Raw genomic sequence first — 19,240 nt, 5'->3', positions numbered from 1 at the left:
CTGAAGCTGATACCTTTTGTGTGCAAAACAAGTGCTTCGCCCTTCCCCTTCCCCTTTGCCTTTCTCTTGCAACAGGATGCAGTTTGGGGACTGTTTTAAAAGGGGTTTCAAATTGTATCAGTGAGGTGAAAGAATACCTGTTTCCTTCCCATAATGTTCTATTGATTCCATATATTTTTATTTAAAGCATGCACATGCCCCTTTCCAGAATTGGAGGGCACGCTTTTAAAAATGAGACCCTTTCTCCTGCATTTCTTAAAGTGTTGGTGCAGGATTGGGAGTTGCACCAACACTGCAGTATGGAGAAAGTTAGGACATTGGTTGCTTATGAATTATAATCTGTACAATTCCTAGTTCAGTGGCTTAGTAGATCTGAGTGGAGCAGCCCAGGGAATTTGATGCTTTTAATGAATTAATATGTTAATTAGGAAGAATATTGCAACTGGTTGACTCTTCATAAGAGCAGGAAAGTGGCACTGAAGAAAAAAAACCTGCCTGACCCACAGATTACGTCTGTAGGCTTTTCGATACCTTGGTACTGTATTATCCTGTTGTGAACAGGTGGGGAGTGTTTTGCTTCGAATTATCCCCAGTTTTCTCACACATTTTTTGTATGGGGGAGTGATTGATCTGAGTCAAATTTTGTGGAGTACTCTTGTCTACGAAAAACTTGTGTACTTGCATAACTACTCTTAGATTCTTTCTTTTATAATCTAAGAATCAGAACAGATATTGTCTTCCCAATTTCTTAACCATGACTAGGAGTTTAGAAGCATTGCCGTGATTTACATGCTTTCCTGTTTTTTTCCTTTTTTCTAGATAAAACCCCTCCTGTGATTTTCTTTCACCCTGTTCTAATGCATAGATGGCTAACCTTTGGCCCTCCACATGCTGTTGAGACAATAACCCCTATCATCCCTGATTATTGATCTTGCTGGCTGGAAGTGATGGAAGTCATAGTCCAACAATACAGGCCACAGATTTGTTACCCTAAACTAGAGTGTAATCCAGCCACCGTCCCCTGAGTTAGGATGTACAGTGATGCCTTGGTTCTCGAACTTAATCCGTTCCGGAAGTCTGTTCAACTCCCGAAACATTCGAAAACCAAGGCACGGCTTCTGACTGGCGCAGACGCCCTGGAAACAACAGCCAACAGCCACATCAGACATTCGGCTTCCAAAAAATGTTCAAAAACCGGAACACTTACTTCTGGGTTTTTGGCGTTCAGGAGCTGATTTGTTCATCAACTAAACCATTTGAGAACCAAGGTTCCACTGTAATGGGAAAGTATGATAGGTTTAAAATAAGGAAATAAAAGCTTCCAATATCCTATGGCATGAGAAAAAGGAGATATGAGGATGGAGCCACAACTTGTTCGCGAATCAGAAAACCATGGTTTCAATTCCATCTGCACTGGGCCTATGTCTACACTGCACTGGGACTTAACCCTTTTAATGATGCATTTAAGACTTCCCAATTACAATGTGGCAACTTGACATTTTACATATCCATCCTTTACCGCACTCCATCTGCTGAAAAAAAAAATATGTCCCTGACTTTTAAATCACACACACACACACACACAATTTTATTATTTATATACATTAAAATCTGCTCACTTGGGACGCTGGCTAGAATTCTTTTAAACCATATTCTGCATTTGGTAATTAAGGGTTGAGAAATTGTAAAAGAAGGAAAAGGGAAATGTGAGAGTCTAGGAAAGCAGACAGAGCCGTGGGGGTAACCCCTTGGATCTATCAAAATAAATAGAGCAGAAATCTTTCTTGCTGGCCTTTGTGTTGTTATTATTAGAACAAACACGCCTGAGTGAACTAAGCCATACTACCTTCAAGCATCCATACACAGCTTAGCTACAGTATTAAAAAAGAAGAAGAAGAAAGCTGAGAGCAGAGGCTATGAATGATGGATGTTTATGATCAAGAGTGAAAAACTAGAAAATCTGCTTTTCTTCATGCTTGGGAATTGCATGTAATCATCAATTGCCATGTAATCAGAAAATGTGGGCCAGGGTACAAGGCATAGCCACTGTATGTGGGCAGCTGTAAACCAGTCCATGTGGTGCCTGTCTTCATGTGACAAAGCTGTTCACATACATTGGCTATGTGCCCTGTACCCAGTGCTATTTTTCTAGAAAAAGAGGTGCTGGAGCTCACCGTGAACTTCTTCCTTGTTCTCTTACAATGGCAATGGCACCCATTTAAGAGGTGCCAGTACTGAGCTTCGATGGGCTCCAGCTGAAAAAAGCACTACCTGTACGTAGATAACTATCAATCAGAAGCTGATGCATTTTAAGTGTAGGAAAGAAGGATGATAGTACAGTATAAAATATTTATATGCCACATTTCATCCAAGGAATTCAAGGTTAAAATACAAAAGATGCAGATTCTTAAAATCTCTTTATTTATTTAATAAAATTTCTATACCACTTGATGGGGGGGGACCTCAAAACAATTTACAAAGAGAATAAATTAAATTATCAATGATTACACTCAAAAGATAGAATCAGCAATAAACTAAAAACAGATTAATGCATACATCAACATTCTACATGTCTGGATAGGCTTGTTTAAACAAGTGTTTTTAGGCGCACAAAAGGGTACAGAGAAGGCAGCAGCCTGGTGCCAATAGGCATTGAGTTCCAGAGGTGCTGCTACACTAAGGTGTTGTTTCTTACATTGCTCCAGTTAATAGAATGGCAGGGTCACCTGCATTAGCCACTGTTGACAGCAAGGGCACATTGGCTACTTTCAACACCCAATCCTGCAACTCCCATTTGCAGATTCCAGCATGCAGGATCTCTTTACAACTAGTTTCTCCTGGCAACTTCTTCCTCCCACCAACTTCATTGCCTCCATGCTCCTTCCCCAGACTCTGCCAGTACCTGCATCTTGTAATCAGGAACCTGAAAGTGTTTGATTATGAAATAGAGTGATGGTTTTAACTGTGGTCAAAGATGGGGGATTTGAAGGTACAAGAAAAGAGAAAAGCTACTTCAAAGTTGGTGCATTATATATTTCAAGGCAACATAAGCTGTTGTTATAGTGCTACAGCCTTTTCTGTATTTAAAATATTATTTTTTAAGTGAAATAGGGCCATTTGCTGAAGGTGCTTAGTAGACTCAAGTTATACCAGTGAATGCCAGAGACCTTCATGTCACAAAACTTATTTTTGTCATTTACACCCGTGTGTCTTCATAAATGTCCTATACCAATAATGTATGTAAATTTACTCAGAGATTTACTGGTAAATGTCAGAAATGTTTGTTAGGAAACTTGCTTGGTTTGCAAATCAGTGATGATTACTGTCATCTTTTATTAGTGTATCATGCAAATGAGAATGAAATCTGATCATTGATCAGCTAATATATTAATGGTCTTATATTTTCTGGTGGCTTTCTAAAATTTTAAATATTATTAGTAAATGTCAGAATTCATTATGCTTCTGACTGACCTAGATAAATAAAAATAAGCCAATATATCTGAGGGTAAAGCTATTCTGTGTCTAATTTTGTATCCATTTTATTCATGCTGTTCTCAAAATGTTTCAGTGAGTTTGTTCACATCCATCTCCTCATTTGTTTTTTCATTCATACATACAGGCAGTGGGTACTCTTCAAAATGTTTCTAAAATCTGGTGGATTCATGAACCCTGGCATTTCTTAAACTTATGGATTTGAATTACGACCAGAAATCACCTTCCCTGTTTCAAATTATAATGCATTTTTTTTAATAGTTGCATTGATTTCTGAGCAGATTTGATGCATTTGAAAAGACTTGACTGCTCCATTATGTGTGTGAGTTAAATGTCCTTTTCTCTTTGGTTCTGCAGCTGTCTCAAACCTGGATGCAGAGAGTAAACTGAGTGTCTACTATCGCGCCCCTTGGCATCAGCAAAGAAACATTTTCCTTCCTTCCACCCGACCAGCTTGTGTAGCGGAGCTGCATCGCCATGCAAAGCAGAACCTGCGAGCCTTGAGGAAAGGTAAATAATTTCTGTGTAGTCAACGAAACAGCTTTGCATTCCAGTAGCTCACGGAAGATATAAGGTGGTGTCCAACAAAGTCGTTGTCCAAGCAGAATCACTTCTATTTGTGCAACGCAACTTCCCCTCCCTTCTCCCCGCCCCCGTGCACTTCCCACATACCCCCCAAAATCTGCTCCAGAGGGGTGGAGGAAACCCCAGAGCAGGTTTTGGAATAACAGCTCTGTTAGGCAAGTATAAGCAATTCTACTCCAACAATTACTTCACTAGACTCCATCCTATCTCCAGGAACAGCATGTACCTTAAGCTCTTACCTTAACTGACTCTTCTTCCCTTTGATTAACTCTCTTTTGCTTGCTGAGTCATAATTCTGACAGAAGTCAGAAGTACACATGACTGCGTTTGTCTCTGGAATTCTTTATTTTATTTTTTACAAAATGCTGTGGAAGCTGTAAATTGAAGTGAGACACCAGCTAGCACATTTGCAAAAATAAGCAGGGTCTGGTCTGGTTTTAAATTGGATGGGGGAACCACATGTTGAGGTTCCTGCCTTGCTTGGGGTCCCTTGCAGCTCTACAATTCTATTATTCCGTGTATGTTGGGGGAGGGGTGTAACCCTTTTGTCTCCTGCTGTTTTCCCACAAAAATTCACCCTCCAGGTACTTTTTGCCTCACAAGGGACAAGCCCTGTCTTGCACCAGAAAATGCTGAGCATGATCTTGCTAGAGTACCTGAAGAAGCAATTGTGTAGATCAATGTTTTGCTATAAAGGCATGGAAAAATTTAAACACACACACACAAAAGTGTCTTGAAGTTTGTTAGATAAATCAAGCACCTATTAGTCTTCCATCAGCTTTGATCTGTGTAATACTTTTCAGGCGTTTTCCCTAAGAAAACTGGAAACAGGTTGTAAGGGTCTAATCTGATTTCACAAGTATTTTATCGTTCCCACACAGATCATGTAGCTATGTTAACTAATGATATTTTTAATCATAGTTGAACACATGTCAGAGAATCACCTAACCTCCAAATTGCAGCCTAGTCTTATTCTGGTATTCCATTTTTCTGTTATGAAAAGGGAAATGTCATAGTGGCAGAAAGGGTGTGAGGGGAGAGTCTTTGTGCTGACCACCACCTTCGCAAGAATCCTTCAGAAGGAGCATTATCTGCAGATGTATTTTGATGCATTGAATAGAATGAAAGTCATGGTGGTGGGGAGAGCAGGTATACAATTCAACAGGGGGTTGTTTGTTTGTTTGTTTGTTTGTTGCTATGTTTGTTTTGTTGCGATTTTGTTTCTGTTAATATTGTTTTATAGATATGGCTGCTGTGGTACTTTGTGAATCATAAAATATGATTTTTGGTGTAACTGTGATGTTTAGCATATTTTTTTAGTTGTTTTGTTAAATAGTGTTGCATAGATGGTAATTGTTTAATTTGTGGTTGTTTTACTGGTGATTTGTTAAGTATTCTATTCAATTTATGCTGTATTCATAATGTTCCATTATGTTATTTTTATCTTTTGTTTGTAAGCTGCTTTGGGATTTATTTGAATAAAAAGCAGCATAGAAAGATAAAAAATAAAATAAAGGGAAAATCCAATCATAGTAGTGTTAAAATTAGAATACACACATTTGTGTGTCTACATCACAACTGCTTTGGCTAAATTTAATCTTCTTCTGCCACCTTGTGGCCAAGAGACAACAAGTTGAGGAAAGAGTGAAACAGCAGAATGATCATAATGGGTGAACAGGCCTATTAAAATCAAAGGACTTACTATATAGGTCTGAATATAGGTTGCACTTTCCACACCCAAATCTGACTTGTACAAAACTTTTATGTAGCCTATCATTGTGATTTAAGCCGTGATTTAAGATATCTCATTTTAGGGGTGTGGCCTGTATTCAGGGGTAGTTAATATTTGAACCAATATGGTAAGTAACTTGATTTATTTCATTCAGTCTACTTTGGATACATCTTAGTTGAGTAACACTCAAGAGAGACTAAGTAGTTAATTTGTTCTGACAACTTCCTGCTTAAATTATTTGATATCCACTAAACTACCACATCCATCATTTGGAGCCATTTGCCTTAACTCACCTGCACTTTGTTCTTAACAAGTGACTTGGTGGTTGCAGAATTTATATTCAAAAACTAAGAAAATTTGTCTTCATCTGTCTGTGTATGTGTTTTAAATGTTCTACCAGGGGTGCAAATTAGTTCTTTCTTGGAGTCCAGTACAAGGAGGAGGAGGAGATGTGCAGGAGAAGCGTAATATCACTTCAGTTTGCCATCTTTCAAAAAACTGCTAATACTTTTTTTCATTGTATGTTGAGAGCTTGGTATAGTGTAGCAGCTTAGAGGCTGAGCTTGAAATCAGGCTTCTCGGTTCCTGCTGGGTGTTCACTCTACAACCTTATGGCAAGGTCTCTCTGTCTGGCCCTGGGCTTTGAAAGCTGTATCTGCTCCCCAGCCATACCTCTCACTAGCCCTGCTTTTCACCTTTCCTTGAGTGATTTCTCCTAGAATACAGGTGATTCCCCACTTACGTGGGGTTACATTCCAGGGTCCCACACGCATAAGTGAAATCGCATTAAGTGCGGAGCACCCTCTAATAATCTTTTAAATGCCCTCTCTGCTGCTGTCTTTTCAATCCATACAAAAAATGATGCATCCAAAAATCTCCACAACTAGGGGCTGGTAGGAGGCCAGAGGTGGTGCAGGAAAGTAGCTGCTACTGCTGCGCTACCCGCACATCACCTGTTAGGTGGGGAGGCTCAGCAGCATAAACAAAGCTCTGCTGTGCCTCCGGTCTCTTTGAGGCTTCCTCCACCCACACTGATGTCCTCTTTGGGCTCTGAAGAGGATCTCCGCACAAGCCATGAGGACTCTGCTGCTCTCTCCTGCCATTTCCAGGTATGAAATAAATTATTTATTTATTTCCCAGCACCACACATATACACTGTCGGATGTAAGTCAAAGGAGTATAAATGGGGGTGTCACCAGTTATCATTGCTATTGTTTGCTAAAGAGACTGAACTTTGAGACTGCCTCTTCCTTGCCTAAATGTAGGATAGAGAGGGGTGTGTTAGGATGTGTACAAAGATATGCATGTTGCAGTGCCCATTTTTGCCAAATCAGGACTTCTCTTATTAGTGCTTTTAAGGATGGGGATCCTCATCACGTGAGAACTGGTCCAGTAACAAAGCTTGCTTCCTCCTATGAATATCCTCGAGATCATAGCAATGTACACACTTCCCATGAACTGCATCTTGACCAAAGTTTAGGCTTTTCATGGCAGATTATTTTAAAATACACATCGGTCTGAACAATTTTCTTATTTCCTGTTTTTGCTAAACAGAGCAACGAAACTGGAGTGATAACAGGGAACAAAAAGTCCTGGGCCAAATCTCTGTGGTGGCTCCCCCATTTCCCTCCCTCCCTGTGACCTACAGCCAGAAGAACAAAGAGACAAAGAACCATCCCTTGCTAAAAGTAAGTTATTCCTCTTCCCCAATACTATCGGTTATTGTGGCCAGGGTTGCCAGCTTCTAATCCACACAGAACATCTTTGCCTTTAATCATCATGTGGCTGAGAGAGATTTGCCAGACAGTGGCAGGAGAAACAGCATCTGCTAAACCTCTTATCATACTGCACAGAGATATCCCTTAAAAGTCAAGACTAATTATCAGGTGGTTACAATAACTAATCATGTTTATTATCATCTAATTTTCCCAGTCCCCTCATTATGTTTCTTTCACCATCCCAGGCATTTTTAAAATGTTTACAGTATTCTTAGCCTTGGTCTTCGTGTAAGCTGTAAAATTAAAAACAGGCCTATGTTCAGCCGATATGCAGTCACTCCACTGGGAGAGCAATGCTTAGCATTTGTATTACTCATGTTTAAAGATACAGCTCTAAGAGTTCAGAAGTGAGGAGCCATATTAGCCCATTAAAATGGAGGGCATAGTGCTGAGCTCTCCCCCCCCCCCCCACCTCTCATCTTCCGTTGTTCATCGTTGTGGCACCCTCTTGACTTGGTGCCCATTGTGGGCGAACCAGTCACACTCCCCTAAATCCACCTATGGGGGCAAGTCATATCCTGCCTCTTACTTATTGCACATTTTCAAAGTGTGCCGTTTCATTTACAGTATGAACTAATTCTGCATGAGCAGATCCCAGTAAATGTACATAACCTTGCATCTATACATGCACATGTGCGCACAAACACACAGACAGACACTAACAAACTATGCCAAAGTACACAGATGATCTTCTGGGCTAAATGCTGAAAATGTGCTGTTCTGTTACTTTAATTGAAAAGTCAATATACAGTCGTACCTTGGTTGTCGAACGGAATCTGTTCTCGAAGTCCGTTTGACTTCCAAAAACGTTTGACAACCAAGGTGCGGCTTCCGATTGGCTGCAGGAGTTTCCTGCACTCAATTGGAAGCCGTGGCAGATGTTCGGCTTCCCAAGAACATTTGCAAACCAGAACACTCACTTCTGGGTTTGCAGAGTTTGGGAGCCAAAACATTTGAGTCACAAGGTGTTGGGGATCCAAGGTACGACTGTACTCCTTTTTCACACATAGGCCATGTTGATATATCTTGTGTTCTTTTCTTCTGGACGTCACCCAGAGTGGCTAGGGCAACCTAGTCAGGTGGGCAGGGTAAAGGTAATAAATTACATTATTATTATTATTATTATTATTATTATTATTATTATTATGCTTGCATGCAACTGTAAGCCAAAAATCTTGGTTTAGGATGTACATGAGCAGCATTCAACGCATTTGTAGTTGTTGAACAAGCCGCAATTCAGCACATAGCCACAGTTTCCTGTTACAGGGTTGATGGCTTCAAAACAAGTCAGGATATGAAGTCATGTTTTAAAGTTGCCCTTATGCCCTGGCTTAATTGGTAGTCCATGGTTACATGCTGAATGCTGGATTGTTCTTCTGGTCACACAAAAGGAAAGGGGAAATGGCTGCAAAGGAGCTCTGTATACACAGGAAACTAGCAACCCATGGTTTCCACAAGCTTTGCAAACCAAATTTGGGGACCAAAATTGGAAACAATGGTTTCTAGCCATGGTCTGCAGGGCTTCCACAAGCTGCAGTTTGCCACATCAGATGGTTTATTAAACTGAAGCTTAACTGAGTAGAAAAGTTCTTTTCAATAGGGCATCCAATGGCAACATGGACTTAAAAAATGTTTCTTGATAGAAACTAATAATAAATGAAAATATTCCCATAAACACAGATAAGGAGGCATATTATTTTTAGATTTTTTTTTTGCAACAACAGGTTCCTGAACAAGTCCAGATTGTCAAATAAATTACTTTAATATACATCAGATTATCCAGAGGCTCCTTGACCAGGCTGTAGATACATTTGGTGTGACTGGCAATGTCAGTACATCAGTAAATACTCTGGAAAAATGGCTCTGGAAGTTCAAATACTCATTATTTGTAGGGACACTATCAACCAGACTCAAAATCCCATCAGTCCATCAAATGCTAAATGTGAGTCTCAGAATTGATGGAAGTGGAAACCAATTTCCCCAGCAGATTATTTAGATTTCCCCCCTTTCTTATGTTATCATACTGTTATCATCTGAATAGGCAGGTAGTTAAAAAATTGAAAGCTAGCCTACATCTTGTAAACAGGAGAAGCCTACTGGAGAAGTGTTTTGTTAGACAAAACATAATGTATCCCATCCTGTAGATCTGGATCTACGTAGACTTTGTTGTCATAAACCTTTCTGACAGCCTCTTGAGCTGAAAGCAATTCATATTCAGAAACCTGTTTTCCATAGCAGTAAGTGAACTCCCCTCAGATTTAGATAGAGCTGAGGTATTTCCCCCAGCTTCCCCAAATTAGAAACTTAATTTGATATAATAATAATAATAATAATAATAATAATAATAATAAGTAAAATAATAATAATAATAATAATAGTAAAACATCAAACATTAAAAACTTCCCAGTTGCCTTCAGATGTCTTCTAAAAGTTATGTACAGTAGTTCTTTATCTCCTTGATATGTGAAGGGAGGGCATTCCACAGGGAGGGTGCCACTACCAAGAAGGCCTTCTGCCTGGTTCTCTGTAACGTCACTTCCTGCAGTGAGGGAATCACCAGAAGACCCTAGGAGGAGGACCTCAGTGTCCGGGCTGAACAGCGGGGTGAAGACACTCCTTCAGGTATACTGGGCCAAGACTGTTTAGGGCTTAAAGGTCAACACCAACATTTTGAATTGTGCTCAGAAATGTTTAATTCCACATTCAATTGTGAAAGTTGGACCCTGCCATACATAGTCTTGGCATCATTAGGAGTCAAACTCCCTCCTCAGTTGCCTATGAGCCTTCACAATCCTCCACAAACTCCTTTCTCCCATGCAGCTGCCCCTTCCCATCCCAGTTGCCTGACTGGTAGCGACTATGAGGTCTCACTGCTAGGCACCTAGGATACCTGCTAATCATGATTACAGTATCTCAGGTGCAAGTGTTCTGGAATAATTCATGTCCAGGGTGTCTGACATCCATACTAAGGAAAGTATCCTGGGAGTGCCACACTCCTAGGTGCTGGCAATGCTGCTGTTCATGGTATCAGGAAGGGTACAGCACCTCAGCTTAAGATCTGAGCTAGAGAAGCACTTCACTTTGTATTAATCTGGGTGCATTTTATGACGTGGCATTAAAATTTGTATTCTAAGTCAGGTGAGTAGCAGCATTTGTGGCATCACTAGTTTTCTGAGACTCCCCAGCTAGTCCTAAGGTTATGCATTTAAAGCTTTTTACATTTCTACTACCAAAAGTGTAGTAATTTCTTTTGCCGTTTTTGAAATGTTTCTGTTTCAACAGAATAAAATCCAACCTGAGTAAAATCCATAAATAAACAACACAGATGATGGGGGGGAAACAAAAAATCTTAAGACTCCCCACACATATTTCAAAGGTTTGAGAAGTACTTTTGGGAGGGGGGAAATCTTTAAAATTCTATGTTGGTGTGTCATAAAACCACTAGAAAACACCAAAGGGCCTTGTGGCCAATGGGTATAGCCTCATATGTTGCTTCAAGGGCTGCATTATTAGCTATCAAAAGGCTGGTGTGGCAAAAATAATAATAATCTGCACACGTGATTACTGCCACTTAACTTCCCTCCCTAACCAACCACCATGTGTAGAAGTTAAGCAGATGGAAAACCAGGGAGCAAATTCCAATTGACAACACGTTATGAGTAAAATTTTGCTGAATGACAACAGCTTGCAGTGATGATACATTTTAAATTCAATACTGTCTGGCCTTGATAAGAGTTTGGCCCACACCACAGAAACATTCTCAGCTATGTGTTTTTAATTTTTTTAACCACTTTCCCCCACATTTCATGTTTATAGTTTTACAGCACCCGCTCGCCCTCCCCCACCGAGTGTTGCCACATGACCCCATGGAGTCGAAAGGTATCAGAAAAAAGACTAACATAACAGCCTCTCACTCATTCTGTCCCTTTCCATCCCTAATCCTTTCTCTCGCTTGCTTTTTTTGGCTGACTAACTTTGTTGTCTTTATGTTATGCTCTTATCAACAAGGAACACGGAGTTTTCTCCCCCACCCCTTGGTGTAAGTTTAATAGGTTTTACCAGCTCACAAGAGGGTTTCCCTTCACTAATTAGTTTTAAAGGCCCCAACCAAATTTGTCTCTGATGGGTTTTTTGTAGGGTGCTGAAAAGAATTAGACAGAGATTTTGGATAACCACAAGAAGACATCCAAACCATAGCAGAGCAAAGCATGAATTTGTTCTATAGACTGTTATCATTGCTATTGTTTGCTAAAGAGTAGCATTGGCAGACAGTCAGGGAGTCTGTGGTCAGGTCACTTCACTTTCTTTGTCCAGAAAGCTATTGTTATGCAAGGGAAGGAATCAGCAACAAAGTACAGGCTATGTGGGTCTCTCCCCCCACCCAACCGCCTTTTTTTTTTTGCACGCATCAACTTTTTTCAGAGGTTACCTAGGAAACAAAGTCTTTTGTGCTAGTAGTTTATATGAGCTATTCATGTCTGCTGGGAACAGCACAAAAGCAGAACAGATAAAGAAAGCTGCAATGTTTTCCTAACCCAGGGATGGACAAAAATATTTTGGGGGAAGACTGGTTCCTTTTGTTATTATTTTTTTCTGGGTTATTTTGCAGATGATTCAACAAGGTAAGCAAGTGACTTGCTTGTATTTTATATAAATAGATGTGAAGTGTGGTCTTCAGTGTACATGTAGGAAGTTAGGAATGCCTGCGAGCCTATTCAGGGCCTTCAGCCTTGTTAAGATATTTATTTATGAAGAGAACTATAGTTATTTGAAGGTGATTATCCGTTAGAAAATAGTACAATATTAAGCACTCTAGATAAAAGCAAATTTTGGCCCTTTAACTCACAGCTAAAAGAATTAAAAGTTTTTCAGAGTAAATGAGAGCCAAGGACAGAAAATCCATGTTAGCAAAGTAGAAAATGGAAACAAGAGGTGAAAATGTTTAGAACAGAAAATGCTTCGAAGTAAATTCCTCCAGGGCTGTGTACAAATAACAGTAACCAGTTAAATGGAAGAGTGAGAACTTTATAAAGCTCTGAAGGTAGTATTTCTGCCCTGTTGCTGAAGTAATTGCTGTTTTCTCAATAAGCTTAGATTTCAACAAACTGCTTCTGATCTTTTACTCTCACTTGGTAAAACTACAAAGCATGACAGTCCTGCTTTCTTTTCAAAAAGTTATTCTTGGAGTTGGTTAACTAATCTCTCTTTGTGCCTATTTTTGTGCCTTGTAGCTTGGGTAGCACATTCTGAATTACTTTGCATGATCTTCTGAATGTTATTCTTAAGACTTGAAGGTGGTGGCTCAACTTTTGCTTTTTCATTTTTCTTTTAGTATACAGTTGCTATTGTGTGATATAAAACATATGTCCTGATCCTACCCATGTTTCCTTAGAAGTCAGTTTCATTAATATTCGTGAGACTTACTTTGAAGTTAAGGATAGGATCAGGCTCTTAAACTGCAATTCTAAACCCATCTGATTGGGAATAAGTTCCACTGAATTTCTGTACAAACAATACTTTGGATAATGCTGAATTCCATTAAAACCACTGTAACTTGCCTTCAAGTAATTTTATTCAAGATTAGCCAGGGTTGTTGTATGAGTTATACACTGATAGACAGAAAGTCTACATGGAACTGATTTGATATGTTTATTCAAGTATATGTTTATCAAACTAAATACAATAATGGGACTTAAAACTTACTAAAAAGTTGCTAAATTGGCATGTACATATGGATCATATGTAGCAGGATACATCTTTGCAGAAGCTAAGCATTGACTGGAAGCTGTTTCCATCTTCTGAAAATTCATTTTAAACTACAGCTCCTAAATGATTCCAGTATGTGAGGTAGTTTGACTTCCTGTGTTGAAATTGCAACGCGCTCTTCATTACTGCTTTCCTGAAACCTACGTCCAAATCTATTTTTTCTGATATTTTAAAAAAGTAACTTTATCTCGTAAAAAGAGTAGATACTGATTTTGATTGTATTCATTTACAGTCCCACCCTCCGGAGGAAGAAGATACAGATGTCATGTTAGGGCAGAGGCCGAAAAATCCAATACATAATATCCCTTCTACACTGGATAAGCAAACCAATTGGAGCAAAGCACTACCTCTCCCAACTCCAGAGGAGAAAATGAAACAAGATGCCCAAGTGATTTCCTCTTGCATTATCCCCATCAATGTCACTGGTACAGATCTCTTGTACTTCTTTTTTTGTTGACAAAAAGGTGGTTCAAGTCATTAATTTTATTACGGTGAGCATATCTCTAAACACAGGAGTTTATGATCAGCAAATGTAAGGTTTCCAAGGCAAGAACGTAACAAAGCTTTATAGCTTCAACTGTCAAATCCTATGCATGTCTACTCAAAAGTCAGTTCTACTTTGTTTAATGGGGCTTTCTTCCAGGTACATGTGCATAGGATTGCAGCGCAAACAAGCTATATTGGTAATCTCACGAGTATCCATCAACACTGGTGCTGTTATATCTGAAGTAAGATGCCATGGTTGCCTACAGAAGAACTGTCTCTGAAAGCCCTGAGATATTTTTTCTGTCTAACATTCCTGTTATGAGAAGAGCCTTGGGCTAACATGCTTCCTCTCCCCTTTCTTGCATATGCAAGAAAATTGAAAACTTCTGCTTTCATTTGAGAAACAACCTTGGTTCTTCATTATATCCAACCTCCAAGAATGGCAGTTAGTTTACAAACCAGGAAGGATGCTTTTGGCTAACCATAGTTGGTTTTAACTAACCGTAGTTAAAATAAACCACTGTCCTCTAAGTTTTGCTATATCAGGGAACTGTGGTTAGTTCTAAAGCAGAAGCTTCTGATTCTTTCCAAATAAGGAAGAGGAGGGAGGAGCAGCTAAGAAATCTGAGACTCATACTGGTTTTTTCTCAAAATGGCAAAACCATGGTTTACTAAGCACTATGTCTGAACTCGCTAGTTCTCTTGTTGGTTCATTATCTCATTCCACTAAATAGAAATATCCATGCAGTTTTCCCCTAAAAAGCTTGTCTATCAAAAGCAGAAGTGCTTAGGAGAGTTAATTATATTACCCTTCCAAGTAATATATGCACATTTATCCTTGCTAATAAGGCAAGTTGAATAACCAGAACAAAATATACTTGTGCTCTATTGTGATAAAATTTATTACATTGGGCTTGTGGAATTATCAGGGGGCGGGGTATCCATTTATCTGAATTGTGTTTTGAAATTTCTGTAGGAAAGGGAGATCAAATATGTGTGTGTGGACGTTCTGCCCAAACTACAGTCAGCTGTCACACACCTAACATCATATGTGATGTAAAGTGTGAGACAAGTAATGGCGTAGCTGCACAGAAACAATTGGGAGCCTTAAAGCGCACTCCTGATTTTATCCTGTCTCAAACAATACTTGCTATCAGCACCAATCAGGTGATCGGTACTGACAGCATGCCTCATTGACAGCAAACCCTACAGGGAAATGGTTCCTTTGCCCATACGGTTTTATTTCAAATTGCACATGCAAAGGATGCATAAAAGGAAAGGATCCCATTGCCACAGCAGTTTGAAATCAAACCGTGCTGGCAAAGGAAGTGGGGTTTGCAGACCAGTGGTTGCTGCAAATCCAATTTCCTTTGCCTGCATGGTTTGAAATCAAACCACGCAGGCCAGGGAAAACACTTCATCTGATGTCATGGTGATAGCAGGTGGTGGATGTGAATATTCTTAGCTGCCATTCTCTTGGAGCATTCTTTGTGGATTTTTTTTAAATTGCACATATCATCATCAAGCAGAAATGTGGTTAAACTCATGCTGCAAATTTATACACTGCTTCAAGGATGGGCAAATTTTGCTCCCTGCCCCAGCCAAGCCCCCCCACAAATTATTTGGATACTAGGCTCATTTAAGACATTTTTTTCTGCCATGTGGAATGGACAAAAATAAAGGACAGTATAAGGATAAAGCAGCTCAGGACCAAACCAGACATTACAAAAGGGGGCAGAATAGAAGGGTACAGTCGTACCTTGGAAGTCGAATGGAATCCGTTCTAGAAGTCCATTCCACTTCCAAAACATTCGGAAACCAAAGCACAGCTTCTGATTGGCTGCAGGAAGCCCCATTGGACAATTCCAAAAATAGTTCACAAACCGGAACAGTCACTTCCGGGTTTGCAGTGTTCGGGAGCCAAAACGTTCGACTTGCAAGGCGTTCGGATTCCAAGGTACGATTGTACTCTGTATTTTATTTCTTACTAGATGGGGAAGTAGTTTTGAGGGGCTGATTCTGAATGGAGAAATGGCTTGCAAAAAGGAATTACACACAAACCACTACCATGCCATCTCACTTTTGGTTGGAGTTTGGTCTTGCCTAGTTGAATTTTTGACACTTTTATCTGAATAGCTGATCCCAGCGTCATATAACAAACTGCTCTTGAAATTTAGCTAACATTGCCCCCTGCCCCTCCACCATTTCAAATCAGTTTGCCACATGGCATAGTGATTAGGTTATTATTTGAGATTAATAAGTCTAAAGCCACCTTGAGTTCACAAAGATAGTTTTGCTGCTATTTGGATGCTGGCCAATGTGTTTAGGATTAGGGCACAAATTTCACTTTTGAAAGCTCCAAGAAATGCTGTGGCTTTTTTCTGTGATAAAAATAGGTTCACAATGACACCAATTTAAAAACTTGTAATAAAATCTGTTTCCAGTGTCCAAACTATTAGAGATTATTCTGTTCAGTTGTTGTAGATATCACTAAAAGTTTCCAAATAACAGAATTGCCAGAATATCTTGAAAAGTTCAGAACCATTATTTTTCTTCTCCCCCCTCCCAATGCATTAACACTTGTTCTAAAATAATGAAAGGCAGTAGGGTGTCGTAGTGCTTTTGTTCAATATTAAAGATTTCTGTTCACTTATTGCAGTGGTGTTGGTGATGGTTGGAATATAGGATTTTTGTCTGGGGTCTCCTGTAGTAGATTTCAAGAAGAACTTTTACAAGAAAGTTACTTTTTGGTGTTTTACATTTGTATGTAATGTACTCTGTATGTGTATGTCTGTGTATAATTATGGTTGATATAATTATACAGCATTGAAAGTACAGGTTTTTGAATCAAGATTTTTGGTTTTATTCCCTTCCTCTCTACTTTTAGTTCATATTGTTGCCTTTCAAATTATACCATGAGAACCTTCATGTTTAGCTACTGCCCCGACACATTTGTTCAGAAGGGATCCTTGCCAAGTTATAACTCTTTGATGAAAGGAAATCTACTGTAACATCGGATGGTTTATTATTACTAAATGGAAACACAGTGTTTAATTTGTAAATGTATTTTTAGCTGACAGGGTTTTCAGATTTGTTTCTAAAATTTAGTCTCCAATAACAAGTGAAAAACAAATTATTTAGACTCATAACACATTTAAAAAAAAATAATTTGAATCTCCTCCAGTAATGCTTTTTTTCGTTTTTTTGCATGTTATCTGTGTCCAGTTAAGAAGCAGGTAACAAGAAAGCTCCCTGCCAGTCAGAGCAGATAGTATTGGGTTGGAGGGACAAATAGTCTGACTTACCTAGCTTCTAGGTGAAGGACACTGTTCTTATTTGTTGCTAATCTCTTCCCAGATTAATTAGGGAAATACTATGTGCCATGGAGCAATATATACTAGATATCATTTGCATTAGAAGTGATGAAGAAGAAAGCCTGTAATAAGAAGACTGCTCCTTTTTAGAATCTTACTTTTAGTTCACACTTTGCAAATGCCCTTTGCAACGACGATGTCTTGCATCTGGAAGCATTCACCCTGTTCTTCATATGTTGACAACGTAAGGGTGTTGGGAGAAAGGGACATGTAGGAATCTATACAGCGAACAGGAAGTCAGACAGGACAACCTTACAAGGTAAAAACAGATATGTGATGTAATGACACGTAAGTGATGTGGCTGCTCTGTAATGGCAGTATCAGCATTAGTTTAGGAATTCAGCTCAATTAAACACTGGTGGTAATTACTCATTACCAATCTAATTTACTATTACTGAACCATGAAATCAGTGTGAACATTTAGATATGTCTCAGCATCAACAATGTTTTCTGAGGATTGATCTAGGGAAAACTTAGTTGCATCCTGCTCTTGAGCCATCATTATTCTGAAACATGAGGTATAATAAGATAGGCTGGACTCAGGTTTTTGCAACTGCCCCTTGGCTTCCCCACAATTTCATTGCAATGTAAGCATTAAAATAAAAAAGTACAGCTGCCCAATTTCTGATCATCATCTTGAATGCTACTGTTCATTTCATAGATGTCAGTGCCATAATAAATGGACAAACCATTACAGTAAATGTTCCTTGCTAATGAGAGTGCCTAACTTTCCCTGCATCCCTTTCATTCCCCTCCCCTACCTTTTGTAACTTTTGGCAACGCAGGCTGCTCAGAGGGAACAGGGATCATAGAAGCAACGCTGTGGCACACGGTGATTTTTTTCCATGGGAGTTGTACAAGGTCTGCCTTATATTTATTTGCAGGCACAATCCAAAGTGCTCACATGACCTCCACTGTCTTCCAGTCGTAACAATTTGTTTACTATTTCCAAAAGCTAATGAGACCTATTTATGGGTTGCAGGAGTTGGTTTTGACAGAGAGGCTAGTATACGCTGCTCTCTTGTTCACTCACAATCCGTACTACAGCGGAGACGGAAATTGAGAAGGAGGAAAACCATCTCTGGCATCCCCAGAAGAGTCCAACAAGAAATAGGTGTAGTATCAATAAAACTCTTCGCTAGATAGCATTCTTAACTGCCTTAATTGCAGCAATAGCCTGCCTTCCAAACTGCTTTCCAAGGAACACTTCAACTTCAATGATGGTGGAGTTTCAAATCTAATGCGTTTGGGTATTGCTATTTTTTGTTTTGTCTTTTTTATTATTATTAAATACTGCCAGCCAAACTATATTACTTATTACAGCCTTCAGTCTTGATGCACAGTAGGCCCTACTGAGTAATATAGATATACGTGTCCAGCCCTTATTGTTTAAGTGTAATGAGTTACTTAATTTTTGTTGTATTCTTTTATTTTTGTTTGTTTCGATACCCATAGTGTGTACATAAAAAGTAACTAGATTCAGTGAAAGTTTATTCTTGTAGCCAAGGGACCCATAAGGTAAAGCAGTGACAAATGATATGATGCAACGTGATGATGAATTGTCACTGATTTTATACAGACCAGTTGAATATTTATGCCAGATAGCTCTCAACGTTTGAAAACTTTCCCAAATATTTTTCCTCTTTTCACGTTTGTCTCCTTGACCTTTTTAAAAAAAATTGTAACGATAACATACATGAGATGTGCTGACTTGGCTCTTTTCTATACAAATGTTAAGTCAGTGGTAATCAGGGTCAAGTCCACTGGACCTAAGAAGCACAGACTTTTTCTACTGGCTGCATACACACCATACATTTAAAGCACATTAATTTCCCCAAAGAATCCCAGGAACTGTAGTTTGTTAGGCATTGTAGTTCCTTTCTTTGGAGGGATCTGTGAGTTTTAAATGTCCTTTAAATGTATGGTGTGTACACAGCTCACATCTGTTGTACAATGACAGACAATGAACTGAAGATTCAAGCTATCGTAATATAATAAATACTCAGAATTTAGATAAGGGTGGTTTG

At 39.2% G+C, this 19,240-nt stretch overlaps 1 protein-coding gene across 6 annotated transcripts in view; it reads left to right on the top strand.

Annotated features, from left to right (window-relative positions):
• Window positions 1-19,240, top strand: part of NHS (NHS actin remodeling regulator) — a 230,499-nt gene that overhangs the window by 201,234 nt on the left and 10,025 nt on the right. For 4 of the 6 annotated variants that reach the window (XM_083439371.1, XM_083439370.1, XM_083439374.1 and 1 more), the window contains 5 exons: window positions 3,850-4,002; window positions 7,364-7,497; window positions 11,404-11,466; window positions 13,586-13,778; window positions 18,196-18,327. In XM_083439371.1, coding sequence (XP_083295497.1) covers window positions 3,850-4,002; window positions 7,364-7,497; window positions 11,404-11,466; window positions 13,586-13,778; window positions 18,196-18,327 — 675 coding nt within the window. The other 2 variants (XM_083439372.1, XM_083439375.1) reach the window with 2 other exon arrangements.

This window comes from Podarcis tiliguerta, assembly GCF_965153285.1.
Source record: "Podarcis tiliguerta genome assembly, chromosome: 4".
Taxonomy (NCBI): Eukaryota; Metazoa; Chordata; class Lepidosauria; order Squamata; family Lacertidae; genus Podarcis; species Podarcis tiliguerta.
Note: the sequence above shows the minus strand (reverse complement) of the source record. Positions and strands in the feature narration are given on the sequence as shown.